The 17,234-nt window shown below is 40.0% G+C and overlaps 2 protein-coding genes across 3 annotated transcripts; one reads left to right on the plus strand and one right to left on the minus strand.

The window, feature by feature from the left end:
• Positions 1-1,016: 1,016 nt before the first annotated feature.
• eif3jb (eukaryotic translation initiation factor 3, subunit Jb) lies at positions 1,017-6,147 on the plus strand. The gene is made up of 8 exons (XM_084935518.1): positions 1,017-1,143; positions 1,291-1,379; positions 3,833-3,890; positions 3,984-4,081; positions 4,170-4,266; positions 4,768-4,938; positions 5,046-5,119; positions 5,297-6,147. The coding sequence occupies exons 1-8, from the start codon at positions 1,131-1,133 to the stop codon at positions 5,423-5,425; spliced, it is 729 nt and encodes a 242-aa protein (XP_084791644.1). The 5' UTR covers positions 1,017-1,130; the 3' UTR covers positions 5,426-6,147.
• Positions 6,148-6,403: 256 nt separating this feature from the next.
• cilp (cartilage intermediate layer protein, nucleotide pyrophosphohydrolase) lies at positions 6,404-13,027 on the minus strand. 2 transcript variants are annotated; one of them, XM_084935507.1, is made up of 9 exons: positions 12,929-13,027; positions 11,990-12,138; positions 10,961-11,014; positions 10,533-10,802; positions 10,202-10,384; positions 9,792-10,094; positions 9,565-9,673; positions 9,333-9,481; positions 6,404-9,235 (listed from the first exon to the last, which is right to left on the minus strand). In XM_084935507.1, exons 2-9 carry the CDS (start codon positions 12,051-12,053, stop codon positions 6,873-6,875), a joined length of 3,495 nt encoding a protein of 1,164 aa, XP_084791633.1. In that variant the 5' UTR covers positions 12,054-12,138; positions 12,929-13,027; the 3' UTR covers positions 6,404-6,872. The 2 variants fall into 2 exon arrangements, with proteins under 2 accessions (XP_084791633.1, XP_084791624.1); XM_084935498.1 differs by having other exon boundaries at positions 11,990-12,141.
• Between the last annotated feature and the right edge of the window lie 4,207 nt (positions 13,028-17,234).

Raw genomic sequence — 17,234 nt, forward strand, 5'->3', positions numbered from 1 at the left:
CAGTTGAAATTACCAATAAATCAGATCAAAACAAAGCTTATCATATTTAGTAACAGACAAATAAGGAATGAAGTCAAAATCATGATCACTGATGATGAAACAGAAAGAGTGTATGAAACTAGATTTTTTGCAATCTGTAATTGGATATTAATCACATTTGCAAGGGTCGTATAAAGAATTCCTTTTCTTCTTTCAGTTGCTTCATTTAGGGGTCGTACATCACTCTTATTTTTAAAAATGGGTGCTAGTACACTTCTTCTCCATCCCCTAGGCATCCTCTCACACTCTAATCTGGTCCACTGCCCCCTCTCCTGGATGTCTCCTCCACAGTTATGTCATGTGGACCAACTGCCTTTTCACTCTTCATCCTATTTATAGTTTTCCTTGCTTCCTCTTTACTAATCCTCTGCACTTCCTCATTCACTGTCCTCCATCCATCCTCAACTTTCTCTCATTTTCGTCATTCATGAGCTCCCCAAAGTAGCCTTTCCCCTTTCTCAGCAAACTTTATTCATTACTACATTTCCATCTCTATCTCAATCACCCTAACCTGCTGCACATCCTTTCCAGCTCAACCTTGCTCCTTCAAAAATATTATTTATTTTAATATATCACTGAGGAATTATTGATCACCATTTCAATTTCAATTCCCATCAATATCATACATCTGAGGCACTGCGCTTTCTCCACAAGAATGATTAAAAACTATTTTTAATGTATATACTTTATTATACTCCCTTATGAGATTCGGTTAAAATTAAGGCTATTAATTAATTATTTTTCTTCGATTAAAATAATATGTAGTGTATCCAAATGTATCCAAAAGAGATTAAGAATAGGTTTTGACTCTTTATGTAAAATGTACTTTTAACACATTTATTTTACAATGCTCGACTTAAAAATGTGTGGAACTTGGCTTCAGCTAGCTTGTAGCGTCTCATGTTTACAATTGAAATAAATAAAGGCGTGATGAGATTAGTTATATCGGGGTCGTTGTGCTGAAAGTGCACCGTGGACGTTAGATAAGGCCGGAGTGCCGCCCAGAAGGTGGGAGCTGTTTCTGAACGTGGCCAACGGGCTGCAGCACTGACTGTACAGCGAGCCTGTCAAACACAAGCAACACAGCCAACATGGCGGACTGGGGTGAGAAACTAAGTTGGGAAGGATGGCTATCTGTACAACATTTACTTGTCGCACTCGCTGTTTTAAAGGCCTAATACACCTCTCATTGTTAACTCCGGGTGTCAGATGTGGACTGACCTAACGACTCTCATGTTGTTGTTTTTACAGACGCTGACAACTTCGAGCCGGAGGAACCGATTAAAAAGGCGGCAGCGCTGGACAAATGGGAAGGCGAGGACGAAGATGAAGATGTTAAGGTACAATATTGTGACAAACACTCGGTACAGTCTGAGCCGCTTTTTAAAATCGGCCACCGGTTGTTTGCGAGCTGTTAGCTGACCGAGGAAGCGATAGGATGTAATGCCACGCTTTGTCGTGGTTTCTCGTCGCCTGTCAGTCCGAACCTCCGAACCCCTGTTAGCTTTATGCTAACTCATGTGGCTCCAACAGGCAGCCTCTGGAAACTCTAGCTCAGCTAACGGTATGCTGGTATTCGAGTTTCAGTCATTCAAACGTATTGTTAACAAACTGAATAATGGCGTGCCAGTTCATACTTATGGGTTTAATCAAATTTTGGACGTTAGTAGTGTTCTACTTCTCTTGGTGTCATGAATTTTGATAGCGGTGCTTGGAGCAAATCTCTCACCGGACGGGCCACTTGAGCTAGCTAGTCTGCTAGCTCTCGTGTATTGTTGCGTCTGTAAATAAGCTTTAATGTTGGGTAACCTCAGTATTGAGTGATTTGGTCATGTGTTCCTAATATACAGGTCCATCCCATTATTACACAGATTTAGTTACATTAAACGATTATTGGAGATTAGCATAATTATGTCTACTCTGGCAAACCCACAGCTTGAGTCACGTTGAGTATGAGGCGGCGTTAGCGTGCTAACCAACTTTAGCCCCATTCAGATGAAATCATCCACTGGGTTGATGACTCAACTCAGCCAAGAACTAGGCCTGGAACTTTCCGACTTTACAGCAGGCAGTAGGAAGCCGCTGTTCAGCTGATACCGTAATACAGGTGGCTGCTACGTGAAAGCTGGCACGGTCTCTGTCCAGAAGCCTCAGATAATTGATCCTGTGGAAAGTGCTGGCAGAGGCCTCTTCAGTTCTCCCGTTTTCTGTCGCATATGGCGTCCAGACTGAAGAGCCTGGTGGTTTTATGCCCTCTGTAGTACAAAATGGTCATTGTTTAGGAAGAAGGGTTAAGATTTTTGTGGAAATCAGACAATAGCACAAAGTTAATTTTTACTCAAGATAATTACATTTATTCCCAGGCGACTTTCATCCTGCTGCTGTTGTTGTTCATAACCTGCTGGAAATGCAACAGGCCAGTTGTCAAATGTTTATTGTGTAGTAATTCACAGTTTAAAGTATTGGATATTTCAGTTAGAAATTAGTGTCTTCTTGGATAGGATTACATTTATTTGTAGTGACACTTAAGGTGGATCTTAATATACGACAGCAATCTACAGGATCACAACCCAAGTGATGTCTGAAGAGTCATCACCTATAAATTAATAATCTTTTAATTTTTTTTGCCTGTCCCGTTTGGTTCTTTTGCCATCAGAATTGTTGTCTAAAGGCAAAGAAAGATGCCCAACGGATTTACTTTACCAAATGGACCATCCCAGCCTTGCCGTATTGGTCTGTTTGATTCACCTCTGCTTTTATTGCTTATTTTATTTTCATTTGCTGAACACGGGACAGACTTGACTGGGGAAAAGAAAAGGGGGAAAGAAAAAGAGCGGGGAAGAGGGACGGTGATAAGGGGCAAAAACCAACAAAACAAACAGACAAAAAATACATATATCAATCACCTGGATCACCTGTTAAGAAAGGAAAAAAGAGAAAACAAGCAAAGAAAAAGAGAGCAATATAATAAACAACATCATCGCGATGATCTATGTGAATATAACAGTAAATACTAAATATTAAATATTATTGTGCAGCACGTAAGATCGACAGTGTACAGTGTGCTTTGAGGTAGCAGCCAAAAAGGATTAAATTAATAAATTAACACTGTCATAACTCGTAACTCATTGTCATGAATTACAGAATCTTAAGCTTTAATGTTGTTATATTTTTTGATTCTTAACCACTGTTTAATATATACAAGTTCTGCATTATCACACAGTATTAAGCACTCACTGTGTGCATGTGGTACTTTCAGTTTTTTAATGTAGACTGTACTATTTTTATTCTTTATCCTGGTACTGTAACACAGTAATTACCCTTGTTGGATCAGTAACATTGATCGATTCAGCTTATATACATCTGCACCAGTGTAATCAGGACTAGAATAATTTGAAATAGAGGTAGAACAAAAGTTATTCATCTTCAGAAAATGAAGTGGCAGCTGTTGCATATCGATAACTGATAATTTTATGTTTGAAAAAGTTTAGATTTTTTTGTTATTTTAAAATAAAAATTCTGACTGATTGCAGCCTTTGAACTAACTTACATTCTTAAAGTTGTCTAGCTCTGTAGGTGTTAAGATGTTGCTCAGAAAAAAAAGACTTTTCAAGGCTTTAGCATGGCTCTGGAAGCCACATTAATGTGTCGTTTTATTGTTTGTTTGTTTGTTTTTGTTTGTTTTGTTTGTTTTTGGTTATGTTGTACATTTTTGGCTATATATTTACATCTTCTAGCATACATATTAATAAAAAGGCAACAATTACACACATTATGTTCTGTGTGTTCACAGGACAACTGGGACGATGATGAAGAAGATGAAGAGAAAAAAACAGATGTGAAGAAACCAGGTTTGTATTCCAGTACCGCTTGCCTTTCACTAATGGATTATACTTGATTACTGAATGATTTTATGTTTCTTATGTCATTATTTTAATTTGCAGAACCAAAGGTTTCTGAAAAGAAAAAGCTTGGTGAAAAGATAAAAGAGAAAGAAAACCGGATGAAGAAGAAACAACAGGAGGCAGTGGAACAGCAAGAAGTAAGTCCCACTTTCTCATCTGTAAACCTTTTGACTCTATGCTCGTTTATCTCTAATAATATCTTAACTCTTACATTTTTATTTACAGGAAGACGAGCTCACTCCTGAAGACCAGCTGGCAGAAAAATTAAGAGTGAAGAAATTACAGGAAGACGCAGACTTGGAGCTAGCAAAAGATGCTTTTGGTAAGACCGGATCAGGTGTAGAAACTTTTTATCAAGAATATGAGGTCTTCCACAAAATCAGGTTGTATAACTGATGCAATACATTTAGTTTGCAATACATTAGTCGCTGTTGCTTGTAGTTAACATTTAACTAAGACTTAAAAGGCTTAAATACTTCTTTGGCTTTTACATTTTACACAGATGTCCCAGTAATCCAGCTGTAGATGCCACATACTATACCTCACCTCCAAAGGAACAATGCACCATTCTATTATCTGTAAAATGTTTAGAGTAGACTCTAAAAGCTGAAGCTTTAAGTAAGATCTTTACACATGCTTTAGGAAAGCTGTGATTTGAGGAAAATATTTGTGTTTTGTGGTCCTGATGCTGTAGACTCTGTGTTTTTTAAACTGCAGCATGTCTAACAAAAGTATATACTACAGATATGGGATTTTTGAGACCTGATATTGTTCATCTTGTTGTGATTAATGTATGTAATGGTGACCTTTAAATATTTTTCAGGTGTTGGCAGCACTTCAAACAGTGTCACTGGAATTGATGCCATGTGTCCATCTTCCAAAGAAGACTTCACAGAGTTTGAAAAAATGCTAAAAGAAAAGATAACCCAGTTTGAAAAATCTGTGCATTATTCAAGTTTCTTGGAGTCATTGTTTCGGGAACTTTGTATTTCATGTAAGTCTTTTTTTCCTGCTTTTACTGAACATTTTTTATTACACTTGTCTTAAATTTAAAATGCACTGGGCTTGTCCAATAACTACTTATTTTTCTTCCTCTTACAGTGGAAGTAGATGACTTGAAGAAAATCAGTAATTCCCTGTCAGTCCTACTTAGTGAAAAACAGAAACAAGAAAAAGTAAGTGACTGCATGCTTGCATTTATTAAGTTTCTATTCAGCAGGGGGTGCTACTCACCCAATACTTACTCCATGTCCAATCATAAAAAAGTAAACTCTGGCAAAAGTTTGTAGTTATATAGTCGTTTTCAAATATATATGTATTTAGTTTAAGTCGCTTTTATTTGCCTTCTACAGCAAAACAAAGGAAAAAAGAAGAAGAAGGGGGTCTTAGCTGGAGGTGGTTTGAAAGCACAGCTCAAAGATGACCTTGACTATGCAGCGTTTGATGGAGGCTACCCCCAAGACTATGAGGACTTCATGTGACACTGGCTTCATCACTACTGCCCTTTCCCCTTCTCCCGACTGTCAGAAATGCAGCTGTACCTTCTCATGCTGTCCAGTGCCATCCTGGAAAATCTGAACTGTGTCTTGCCCCCTTCATTTTGCTTCAGTGACCAGAGGGACTATACCAGGGAGCATCCAGTCTCACCACTCACGGTTTTTTTCTTCTTCTTCTTCTTTTCTCCTTCCATGCAAATGGAATTGCCTTTTCTCTCTCATTCAGCCTCAACTCACAAACAAATCACGCGGAATCTGTTGCTCGACCCAGCTACAACGGAGAATACTACCATAACTGCTGTTATCTGAGTTTTGCAGGGCTTGTTTTTGTTTTGTTTTTTTGTTTCTTTTTAAATTAAATGTTGCTCCTGTCAAAATGTCAGATACAGTATTGCAGTTATAAGTCTAGTGACATAGAAACACATGGTTCTATGCAAATCCTTTAAACAGAATGTCATGTATATATTATAGGTCTCACTTACCTGTGGATGATTTTCTTACAGGCAAGTGTATATAGTATCTATAACTTCAGTTGCCAAATGCAGACAATTATTCAGTCCATTATTCATCTTTATTTCTGGAAAGGTTGCATTGTGGGAGACTGACGCAACATGAACGTAGTAGTTGTAAGCTTGCAGAGAGCACACAACATTCACTGTAAGATAAAAGGGATAGAGAAGTATAATAAATGTGACTTTAAAACCTCACAGCCATTCTCTTGATATCTCTGGAATATCCTTGAAAATATGGAGCAAACAGTACTTAGTTTTTTTTTTTGTTTGTTTGTTTTTGTTTTTTGTGCATGACAGAAAATTACTAATTGATTTCTACTAATGCAAAAAAGTATGGATCAGGCAAGTGGATTAACTTGCTACAACTGGTCTCCTAATTGTTGCTTCTGCAGGCTTGTATCAAGTGTGATGAGGAGCGGGGGCTTATGGGCTTCACCCCACCATGTCTTCATATGGGCTACAGTTGGCTGAAAGGAGAGTTTTTCTCCTGTCTTTTTTTTTTTTTTTCTTTTCAAGCAGTTGACCAGTTTAAATGTTACATGGACAATTGGATACATACAATGTGGAAGATACAGCATCTGCAGTGTTTTATAAGCATCTAATTTAATAAATCACTGGTCAAAAAAATATTGTTTTTGTCCTTGTTTATAGTACAGTTGGAAAGATGATAATACTTGTGTAATAAATACTCTATTTACATTTTCAAGTAAATATTTGCCACAGTAATGTAAAGTGAGAGTAAGAAACATTACATATTCCTTGAGATGAAGATGCAAGAAATTAGCATAACAGTTTAGTTACTCTTCAAGTGGGGGTGGGGGATATTTATGGATGTATAAACCAAAACATGTTAACACCATCTGGTTTCATTTTAGCAAGTCATCGTCTGGTCTTCATGATGTTCCTAGGTCTCCTCTTGTCTAGTTTCTGGCTTTTGTACGTTTTCCCTCAGGGTTTCTGGTGCTACGTCTACGACTGCTGCGCAGTGCGTTTGCCCTCTGCCGGCGCTGGTTCTGCCTGCTTTCCCCTCTCACGATGCTTGTTCCTACTATCTGACCTTGAGAGCGCTGCATTGTTTGAAAGACGTTCTGGCGTGTAACCTCACGGTCTCCGCAGGTAAACGTTAGCGCTATGCCCTCATTGGTTTTCATGACCCGAGATGTGCCGTCAGAAGTACCGTCAAAGCAGCGGCCAAGTGCAATCTCTTTGGCTGTGCGGGGATCCTGGTCTGTCACCGTATAAATTCCGTAGTTATGGCCCAGAGGGTCAAGAGGCGCCAGCATGGTGAACTCATTGGTGTCATTGTTGACAGCTAGGGGCAGGTGGTTGACTAAATACTCCTGAAGCATTGAGTTGACATGATCTCTCTTGCAGCTTCCTTGTGGGATCACCTTCACCAGTGTACGATCTACACGTTCCTGATCGTACAGCATCCCACTGCACTTGAATTCCAGACACACTGCTGAAACAGATGTCTGGTCCATGTCGCGAATGCTGCGAGTGTCTCGAAGGCCGTACAACTGGCCTACGGTCTTGGGATGGGTACCGCCCATGTTGCGGGACCGCACATTGATCTCATGCGGGCTGTTGATTTTGACCTTGATGTAGCAGGCCCGGTATTCCATAGGCTTGGGCCACCAACTTAGGTAATCCTCCGTCCAGCTCATGGGGTCATCTTCATTAAAGGGCACTGTGTTGTAATCGTAGCGATCTCCTTCAACTCTTGAGAACCGGAAGTGTGCTGCACTAAATGGGGCCTCCTCACATTCTTTCAAGTTCTCAAATGGGTACACTGGTCCGTTACCTTCCTCGGCTGTGTTGGGGCTTGGTTTTGCTACATTGATGCTGAACGCTGTCTTCTTCACTCTGGGGTCCTCGTGGTCAGATCGCATGTAGTTTAGTTTACCAAGGTAAGGCTGAGGCACTCCAATGAGGTTGGGATTGAATTTGGGAGCAGACGGGACAGCTTCCAGTTCCTCTCCACCGAGGTTGGCCATGACATAGGCGGTATAGGCGTCAGCTTTTTGTTCATCGCAGAAAGCAGGAAGACAGGCTCCATTGGGACCAGTGACCACACTATCAAATCGGCCCCAGGCACGCGGATTGGTGGAGTAGCCAGCTTTGGGCTCCATATTTATGAGACTGATCACAACTCCTTCCACCTGCTCGCTGGGCATGAACCGTTCACTGCGGAAAGCCCGCACTTTCACATAACACCTGCGGTTCTCTGGGACGTCCAAGTTAAACAGTCGCCTTTCTCTGATCTCCATGTTACCAATCAAAAATGTTCTCTCCTCCCTTTTGCCTCTTTTCTTCTTCTCCACCTGCAGACTCCCCTCCTCCTCCCACAGACCAGTTTCAGGGTTCAGTGACCACAGCTTCATGGTGTTGAGGTGCTCTGACATCTGAACCTGAGCAGAGTCCAGTGAAACTGTTACTTCACCTGCATTCAGTGGCTCATTGTTTTCTTCACCTCTAAAGTCAACTGAAAACATGCCATAGGTCCTCAGTGGCATGGTATCACCTTCATCTCCGATAAAATTTAGATCACTTTGAGCTGCGGCAGCTGTGGAGATGTCTCTGGGGTCGAGAAATGTTACACTAGCACTGACGTTACCCGTGAAGACCTCGCCATTTTCCTTGTAGAAGGAATAGGGAGGAATCTGGATTTGAACCATTGGCTCCTGGCTCTCTACCTCCCCAAGCTCAAGAGTATTGGTTTCTGTGGAGCTGATTGTCACAGGGGCTTTTTTTCTGAGAAGTTTTATCTCATGGTAAACAGCCCCACCTTTGGTGTTAAATGGAAGCACTTTTGTGGTGTTGACAAATTTCTGCATGTTGTCCATGAAGGTTAATACTAGCCTCTCTGTATCTTGGGGTACTTGGATAGAGAAGGTTCCTTTGTAGCCTGTACGACTAATTCTGACTCCATTCATAAAAATATGACCAAACCGCATTGGTTCTCCATTGTCTGCAGCAATGGCCCTACCATGCACAATGGCCTTAGTGTCCACACATTTCTGGCAGCCACACTTGGTCACCACCATGGTGGGCAGTTGGTAGCCCTGACATGTTAGCTGTCTTCCCTCCATTTTTGCCACACCGCAGCAATAAGCCACTTTGTCTTTGCACCTGATACCATTGTCGAGCTGTTCAGCACATCTACTTGGGGGACACTTGCCCACATCGTAGTAGAACGAGTTGGTACTGTTTTGGAAGCAGTCGTGTGGAAGGCGGATGAGGTGTGATTCAGGTTTAGGGTTGCATGAATGCTCATCTCTGCCTGTTTAGATGAAGAAATTAAAATGATTTAGTTTGCGTATATTAAAATTCTCACTTCTGTGTATTCAGCACGTGTTTTCACTTAATTAATACTGCACCTAAGATTCTGAGAGTAGCTGTTTTAGTCTTAATGGCTCCAGTTGGACCACTTGCTCTGCAGTAGTATTCTCCAGACTGCTCTGGATGCAGATCTCTTATGACCAAGGTGCTTTCTGACTCCTTCTCCATGAGAGTGTTATTGTGAAACCTGTTGGTTGACAAAACAAATGAAATGATTCAATAGGAGTTCAACATGTCTACTGTCTAAAATTCCAATATAACTAGTCCTACCATTGGTATGCATCCGGCTGTGGCGTTCCTGCAACTTTGCAGCAGAAGGCAGCACTTTGTCCTGCCCTCCTGACCTTGCTTTCAGGATTGCTCAACACATGAAGTTTCTCTAAAAAACAGAAATAAAATATTACCTCTACATGTTAAACAGATTGTACTTTAGTAAATATGCAGCTCAGAATTATTCTTTCATGTTTGGATCCACAAGTAATTCTGTAGACATCTACCGGCTCTTTTTAGCTGGACACTGAGGACAGAGGTGCGCTCACTGCTCTTGGGCACAACAACGTCAAGGGGGGCATGGCCCTTGAGCCTGACAGTCAGGGTTGTGTTGCCATCAGGGCAGATATTGGCTATGCGGAAATGTCCGTTGTGGTCTGTAAGGGTAAGGAATTTGCCAGAGCGAAGGATGGCGGCCCCTTCGGCGGCGAGACCACCAGCGCTGCGTACAGAACCTAACATTGTGTGTTCTTCACACATGCATTCACAGTCAGAGTTTGCTTGCCCCATCACACACTGCAGGGAACAAGCTAAGGAGTAACATGAAAACAAACAAAAGTTTATTAGTTACAAATTTGTAATTGCATATATGTGCTATGTTATTATCTGTGTAGCCTAATTAAGCCTTTTTTTTCACCTGTCTTTGGGCACTCAGGTCCATTACATGCTTTCCCATCTAATTTTGGCCCACTGCACGGCAGCGAGTCAGATTGACAGTTTCGATAGCGAAGTTGCACCCCCACTTGGCCACAGAGGGCAGGACATGAGCTCCAGTCTGACCATGGCCCCCAGGTTCCCTGAATGTTAATACTGTTATGTGCTGGGGGAAAAACAAGCAAAATTTTATAGAAGTACTCTGAAAAGTAATTTTACTTAGCTTATGAAAAAAAAAAAATTTAATAAACAAAAAAAAATGGATCTTTTTTACTGCACAGAGGCAAACAGAAAAAAAATGTTCACGGCCAAACCTTTTGGACATAGGAAACGGACTGCATAGTTGGAGCAGTTGAGCTGGGGACCTTGCTCTTCATTCAGGCACCAAAAGCCCACAGTCGGGTCTGCATGGACCGTCTCCCCAGTTTCACGCGCTGGGATCCATTCAGTGGTTCTGGCTTCGATTGCCTTTGGAGTTTCGCATACACGGGTACGGTAATAGAAACGAATGGCATCCAGCTGTTCATAATCTCCACGGCCTCCAGGATGATCAACATTGAACCATGTCGACCACTGATAGTTATCTATGTGCAAAGAGAGTGCGGAAATAAATATGGTCCTAATAGCACCTCATAGTTACAGTGTTCAACATATCTGATAAAACTTAAGACGATAACTTAAGCAGAAAGAACACTTTATATCATTCAGAAAATTTATTGGATTTTTAAGAAACAAAAGTTACCTTCTGTTTGGTAGACAGCAGAACTAGACTCTTTGCCACTTTGTCTCCATGATCCTGCAAACGACATATCACAAACATTTGATTAGCTCATGTCACGTTTGTCATGGCGATGTAATGTTCCATATTGACAGAAGATGGCGCTAAACATATTTTAAAAACTTGAGCTTTTATGCATTAAATCTAGCTTTACAGACATAGAGTTACATCTATGTCAGTTTTTGAGAGCAGGGCTCAGTTGTGTCAATTTGCCTTTATACATGTAATGTTTAATTTCCACTTAAGTGGGAAAAAAAATTATTAAAAAATTATTAACTTAATTAAAATTTATTTAAAAAATTAAAATCTTTATTAAACAGCCCATAAGAATGGGAAAGAAAGATTATTTAAGTGAGTTTGAGTGTGGATGTTGGTGCCAGAGTAAGAGACCATGCAGTGATTTTTACTGCGGAATCAGTTTTGTGTTTAGTACAGTGCCTGTTGAAAGACTAAACATCACAGACATTTGAGCAGTGGTTTTGGCCAGAGATTTCTCCACATTCTGTCAATGTTCTTACAGACTCCAGATGAAACACCCAAATTCTTTGTAATTTTATGTTAAGAAATGTTATTCTGAACTGTTTCCCATGCAGTCTTTCACAGAGTTATCAAGCCTTCCGGCCCCCCATCTTTAGTTGTGAAAGACTCTGCCTCTAGTTTTTTTTAGTACCCAATCACTGACCAGTTGCAGTTTAAACTACACACCACATGTTTTTAGCATTACTGAACTTGGCAGTCACGTCCTTTTTTCAAACATTTCGCTTTCATCAATGTTTCTTTGTTTTTTTCCCGCACAAAACTTTGAAAAACATTTACGATTTGATACATTGTCATCAATCATGCTAATCAAATGGTTTGCAAATCACTGCACTCTATACTCTTTACACGGCATTACGATGCACAAATGCGTGTTGGCTGTGACGCTTTGTAACTTTTCTTTAATCATCTTTTTACTCAAATGATGACAAAAGGAGCTTTTTGTGAGAGACCCACCTTGAGCTGTAACAACAGTGGCTGCAGTGATTCCCAAGAAAATGAACAGACACCTCAGCGACATTTTCACACTCTTCTGCCACGTTCGACACTTGAACTTTCACCCCTGGTATGTGTGCTTCTCACAAGGAACTTCAGTGGAGCTGAAACTGCTGGTAGTTGATACAGGCAGGCACATAAAGTTTTTAAAAAAGTGTTTCATGTTAGCAGCGTTTGATAAAACCATCCAAATTTTAAAATATGTATTGACACTCAAACTGACTTATTGCATTAGCTGCCAAAAGTAATAAAATAATAGTTCATGTTTAGATTGAAAATTTGTCCTTAAGTATATTCACCATTATACATTTGATCTTTTTAGCTTTTAGGATGAAAAAACCCCCAAACACGGCTGGACAGAGCCCCCCTTCCCCCTCAGATTACACATCTGTGTTAGTCATCAGTATTTGTCAGGGGAACACTCAAACATTTGTGCATCCACTGTCGAAACACTGGCCTCACCGTCCAAATCTCCACACAGAAGGTTCAGATTAGCACACTTTAAAAATTGTACACTGCAGACTAATTTGTCACCTTTGCTTGTAAGATGAAAGAACAGAGAAAGTGTTAATGAAACAACACGTTAGTTAGGCTTGAGATGGATGTGTTGAAGGAAATGAAGAAAAAAAGACTAATAGTGAAACTCGTATCAGCAAGACTAACCCGGAATAAGGCCACAGGTAAGGCACCTGATTCCAGTCACAAATGGCACTAGTTAAATTCCAAGCTCTGGAATTTGAATAAACCCTCCACTTTCTGTAACATAATCAACCAACATCGGCCATAAGTACAGCTGCTCACTTTGATGTAGTGTTGCCACATCTCTGTGCAGTCTCAGCAGTTAGTAACAGACTTGTGACGCATGAATTTGTGTAGCCCAGTAAACTGATTTTTACTTACCTCTCTCTGTTCTGAGCTTAGTTTTTGTTTCTCTCTTAGAATGTCCTTCTTTTCTCTCCAGTTATACTTCTGTTTCACATTTCTTTCCTCCTCCTCAGTTCTTCCCTCCTCTGGTTCAACACACACTCCTTCATGTCTCCTTTATACCTCTTCCCTCTTTGCCTCAGCCAACACCCCCTCCCCTCCCTCTGTGGCAGCGTGCCACAGTATCTTTTGATTGCACTAATATCTTTATAATTCATCACATTTCTTATAAAAGCCATGACACACAACAGCTATTATATAGTCTTACATATAAAAGATGGGAAATTCAGAGGTTCTGACCAACACATGCTGGTGTTAATAAAATCGATCCCCGTGCCCAAGATCAATGCTGTCAGGGTCAATCTGGGTATTTGTCCTCTGCTCTGCTCTCAGTCTGTATGCTTCCTTCTTAAGCTGGAAGAGCCGGGGATTCAGATATTCCACATCAACTTTATAATCTTGTGATAGGCACAAGAAATAAAAAAAAGCCTTTGTAGCAATTAGAAATTCAGATTTTGACCATTCGAAGACGACAAAATCTTCAGTTATACTTTTTTCTTTTGTTTTACTCTCAGATGTGAAGCAGATTTGAGCGAATTAATTGTTTGCATGTGCATTTATCTCCATTTTGTTGTGTAATCAGTGAGCAACCTCTGTGCAGTGCCCCTGGACCAGCTGATGCCTAGATCAAGGACACAGTGAGAGGAGAATTAAGGCAGCAAGTTTTTGGTGGCAGAGGAAACCAAATGAAACCTAAACAGGTGCTGTCAAATGCAGGCTTTGATTACTTATCTGTATGGATTACGTACTACTAACTGAAGATTTGGTTATTTTGTACAAGGTGATAATAATAACATTTAGAAATGCACATTTTTAAAAAAATGTCTTATGAGTCAGCAACCAAACAGCTGCTTATAGACACATGTACCCAGGAAGCAGCAACATTTTACCGTTCATTTATTTCCTGACCTAGTGAATGTACAGTCTGGGGGCCCGTTTTTGGTCTCTACAAAGTCCTGAGGGACAAGTCTAGCTCTTTAACTGCTAAATGCTCCACTATGTTCACCAGATAGCTGCTACCTTTGTCTGGTGTTTGGTATTTAGAGCTTTTCCAGACAAAAGAGAAAACAGCTGCAGTCTGAAACAACAAAAAAGCTCTGCAGAGATGAGCTGGAGATAACACTGAATTGCTCATCACTATTAAAAACATAGATTTACGCATCTTTAAGTGTTTTTTTTCCCTCAGTGACGTTAAACCAGACAAAGAGGCACAGAGTCACAGAGCGAGCTAGAGGAGCAAAGTCCGTCATGTCTGTTAGAAATCCTGTAAAATTGTCAGTATCTGTTGTTTTTCCACAGAACATTTATTAGCTGACGTCTTTTTGTCAATTACAAGGCAAAGAACAACCTGCAGCGGAAGAATTTAACCGGGTCCTGCACCACAGGCCTCAGGCCAGGTAAAAGGACAAATGCCAGTGGCAAAGTTTGGTCAACTGCTTATTACATAAAACACATACAGTCGCATGTCTGTGAGCACAGGGTTCTCCGGAGGTGAAAAACCCCCAACACAATCAGGTTCAACAACCTTGAAGCTTCATGTTTAGTTTCCACCAATTACTGACTTTCCTTTGCAGAGGTGCTTTGGTTTGGGGAGAGAAAATAAGCGTCAGTGTGGTCAAGTTTGGAGGCAGATAAAGGGCCAAAGCAATGCTCTGCCTTTGTTTACGTGTAGAAAAGGCACTCATGGAAAAATAGCGTATTCATCGACACGGTCGAGTGAGCGTGAAAATCTGAAATTGATGTAACGTGGCTGTATTTACAATACTTTTGACTAAAACAAATTTATACTCTGGTTAAGCGTAATAAATATCAATCACATATTTGCCAGAAACTTAGACACCAGCCACCACTTTCACTAAAGACGTTTTTAGTGAAGACAACTTTATGGCACTTTATGACAAATGAACTTTGTGTCTTTATAAACGAAAGGACAGAAGAGGCGAGTAATGACTTCATGGGAGGAAAAGTGACTGAATAAACAAACACACAAAGTCAGGTTTCCAGGCAACAGAAACATCTACAGCAAAACTGCAGACACTGCAATCTTGTTGGGCAGAGTTTGTGGAATTACATCAAATGAGACAGGTTGTTTTTATGAAGTGAGGATGAGGCTGATCCTCATCACACTTTATTCAAGCTGCACTGTGCCAAGGCAGACGGTTGTTTACCATCAGGATGGCATTAACTCAGCCTCTGGCAAGATCTCCCATCAACAGGCCATTAAATATCTGTTACAGTTTACATTTAGCAAACAAATGGAAATTTGTTTTATCCACCAGTTGTTTTATTAATTATTTAAAGTCATGTGAAAACGAAAGTTTGTGCAATACTGTGAGAAAAACCTTTTGATAGGAATTAAGAGAGTATGTAGCAGCTGCACCCAAATGCACTTTCATCAGCAAGTCTGAGCACCTCTATAAAAGCAAAAGTTTTAGTGGTTGGTCTGGAGGATTCAGATGTGGGTTACCACAAAGGCACACTCTTCCCAGGATCAGCATCCCAGAAAAATCAGCCCCAGGTCAGACTGTGCAATGTTCAAAGAAACTGCAAAGAAAGCCAGGAGCTACATCTCAGACTCTACACTGAAGCTAAAACACACTCTTAAAAAAGTTTTGCTGTGAGAAAGCCTCTTAAAAAAACAACATGGTAGGACAGCGTATGTTTGCAAAGTTGGATCTGAAGAACCCACAAGACTTCTGGAACCACATGTTTAGGGATAACAAAACATTACAGCACATCAGCACAATCACCTCATCGCCTCATCAAGCACTGTGATGGAGGGGAGATGATTTGGATTCATTTTGCAACCACAGGACACGGGCACCTTGTAGTCATTGAGTCCACTGTGGACTCCTCCGTATATCACAGTATTCTAGAGTCTATAAGGTCATCTGTCCAAAAAATAAACCAAACTGGGGTTACGTAACAGAACAATGATCCCAAGAAAAGCAAGCATCAAATCTATAACAGTGGTATAGAAAAGTCATACGGAAAACTATTATCTCAAGTTAATGCTGCTAAATTTGATTCTATAAGCTACTGAATCACAGGCTGTACTTAGAGAACTGTGACAACTTTCTTTTTCACATGACTGAAAAAACTGCACTTTTATTCTGTGATCATCATTGGTTTAATTTTGGTCTTTTATTGGTGACTCGTCTTTTGTCTTTGGTCTGTGATGGAAAACAGATTGAAGCACTTTACTTAACTATATCCATTTCATATATATACTTAAGTATATATATGAAATGGATACCTTCATATCAGACAACTATAGTCACTGGATACATTTTAAATTGCATTTTTACACATAAGAAAAATAAATCCCAAATGGTAAGCAGTCAAAGCATTTGACATTTGATACCAGAGGTATTAGTGTAGCAGTGGATACTACAGCAGCATAAATTCCTGCATTGTTTGTGGTTAACAGACTGTTTTAGCCCCCGTAGGATACATGCCAATCATCCAAATGGGGGGAGGCGGGTTGCATTCTTTCCTGATAATAAATATGTAGGTTCTTACTGGCAGCTCTACACCATTGTTATACAACCTTAGAACATCCTGAACTGACACACCATCAATTACAGGACTGAAGTCTCAGGAGATAGGGTTGTAAAGCCAGAAATATAGAGAGAACAACACTAAACTCCTTCCTCTACAGTCAAAATACATGATCGCAACAAATTTGTGCTGCAACTGGAGCTATAGAACCCCAAAGAGCTCACAGGTCAGATAAGTTTCAGTTTAAAGTCTTCAATTTAGATACTGATTCACCTGCAAAATTTAAGTGTAAAATTTAACATTACTAACAATTTGATGATCAGGCATCATCAGGACATAAATAATATTAATATGTATATATATTATTATAATTCCTACTGCACTTTATGTACATATAAAAAGGAAAACCTTGGTGTTATTTACTGAATATATTAACCATCTGAACATTTGGCTTTTAAAAAAATTGATTATTTATTATTATTATTATTATTATTATTATTATTATTATTATTATTATTATTGCCAGTCTGCCCCCCTCCCTTTTTTATTGTTTTCTAATGCATCTCTAATTCCTCCTGTCTCCTGTGCTGCTGTAACAAGCGAATTTCCCCAGTGTTGGGTTAAATAAAGTTTATGTCTTTGTCTATGTAGCTTCACAGAGGAAATTCCACTAGTGGTGGAAAATAACCAAGTGAAGTAAAATGTAGCATTTGTATAGGAA

The sequence above is a fragment of the Perissodus microlepis genome, chromosome 1 (assembly GCF_051167445.1).
Source record: "Perissodus microlepis isolate ML-2025 ecotype Zambia chromosome 1, ASM5116744v1, whole genome shotgun sequence".
In the NCBI taxonomy this organism is placed as follows: domain Eukaryota; kingdom Metazoa; phylum Chordata; class Actinopteri; order Cichliformes; family Cichlidae; genus Perissodus; species Perissodus microlepis.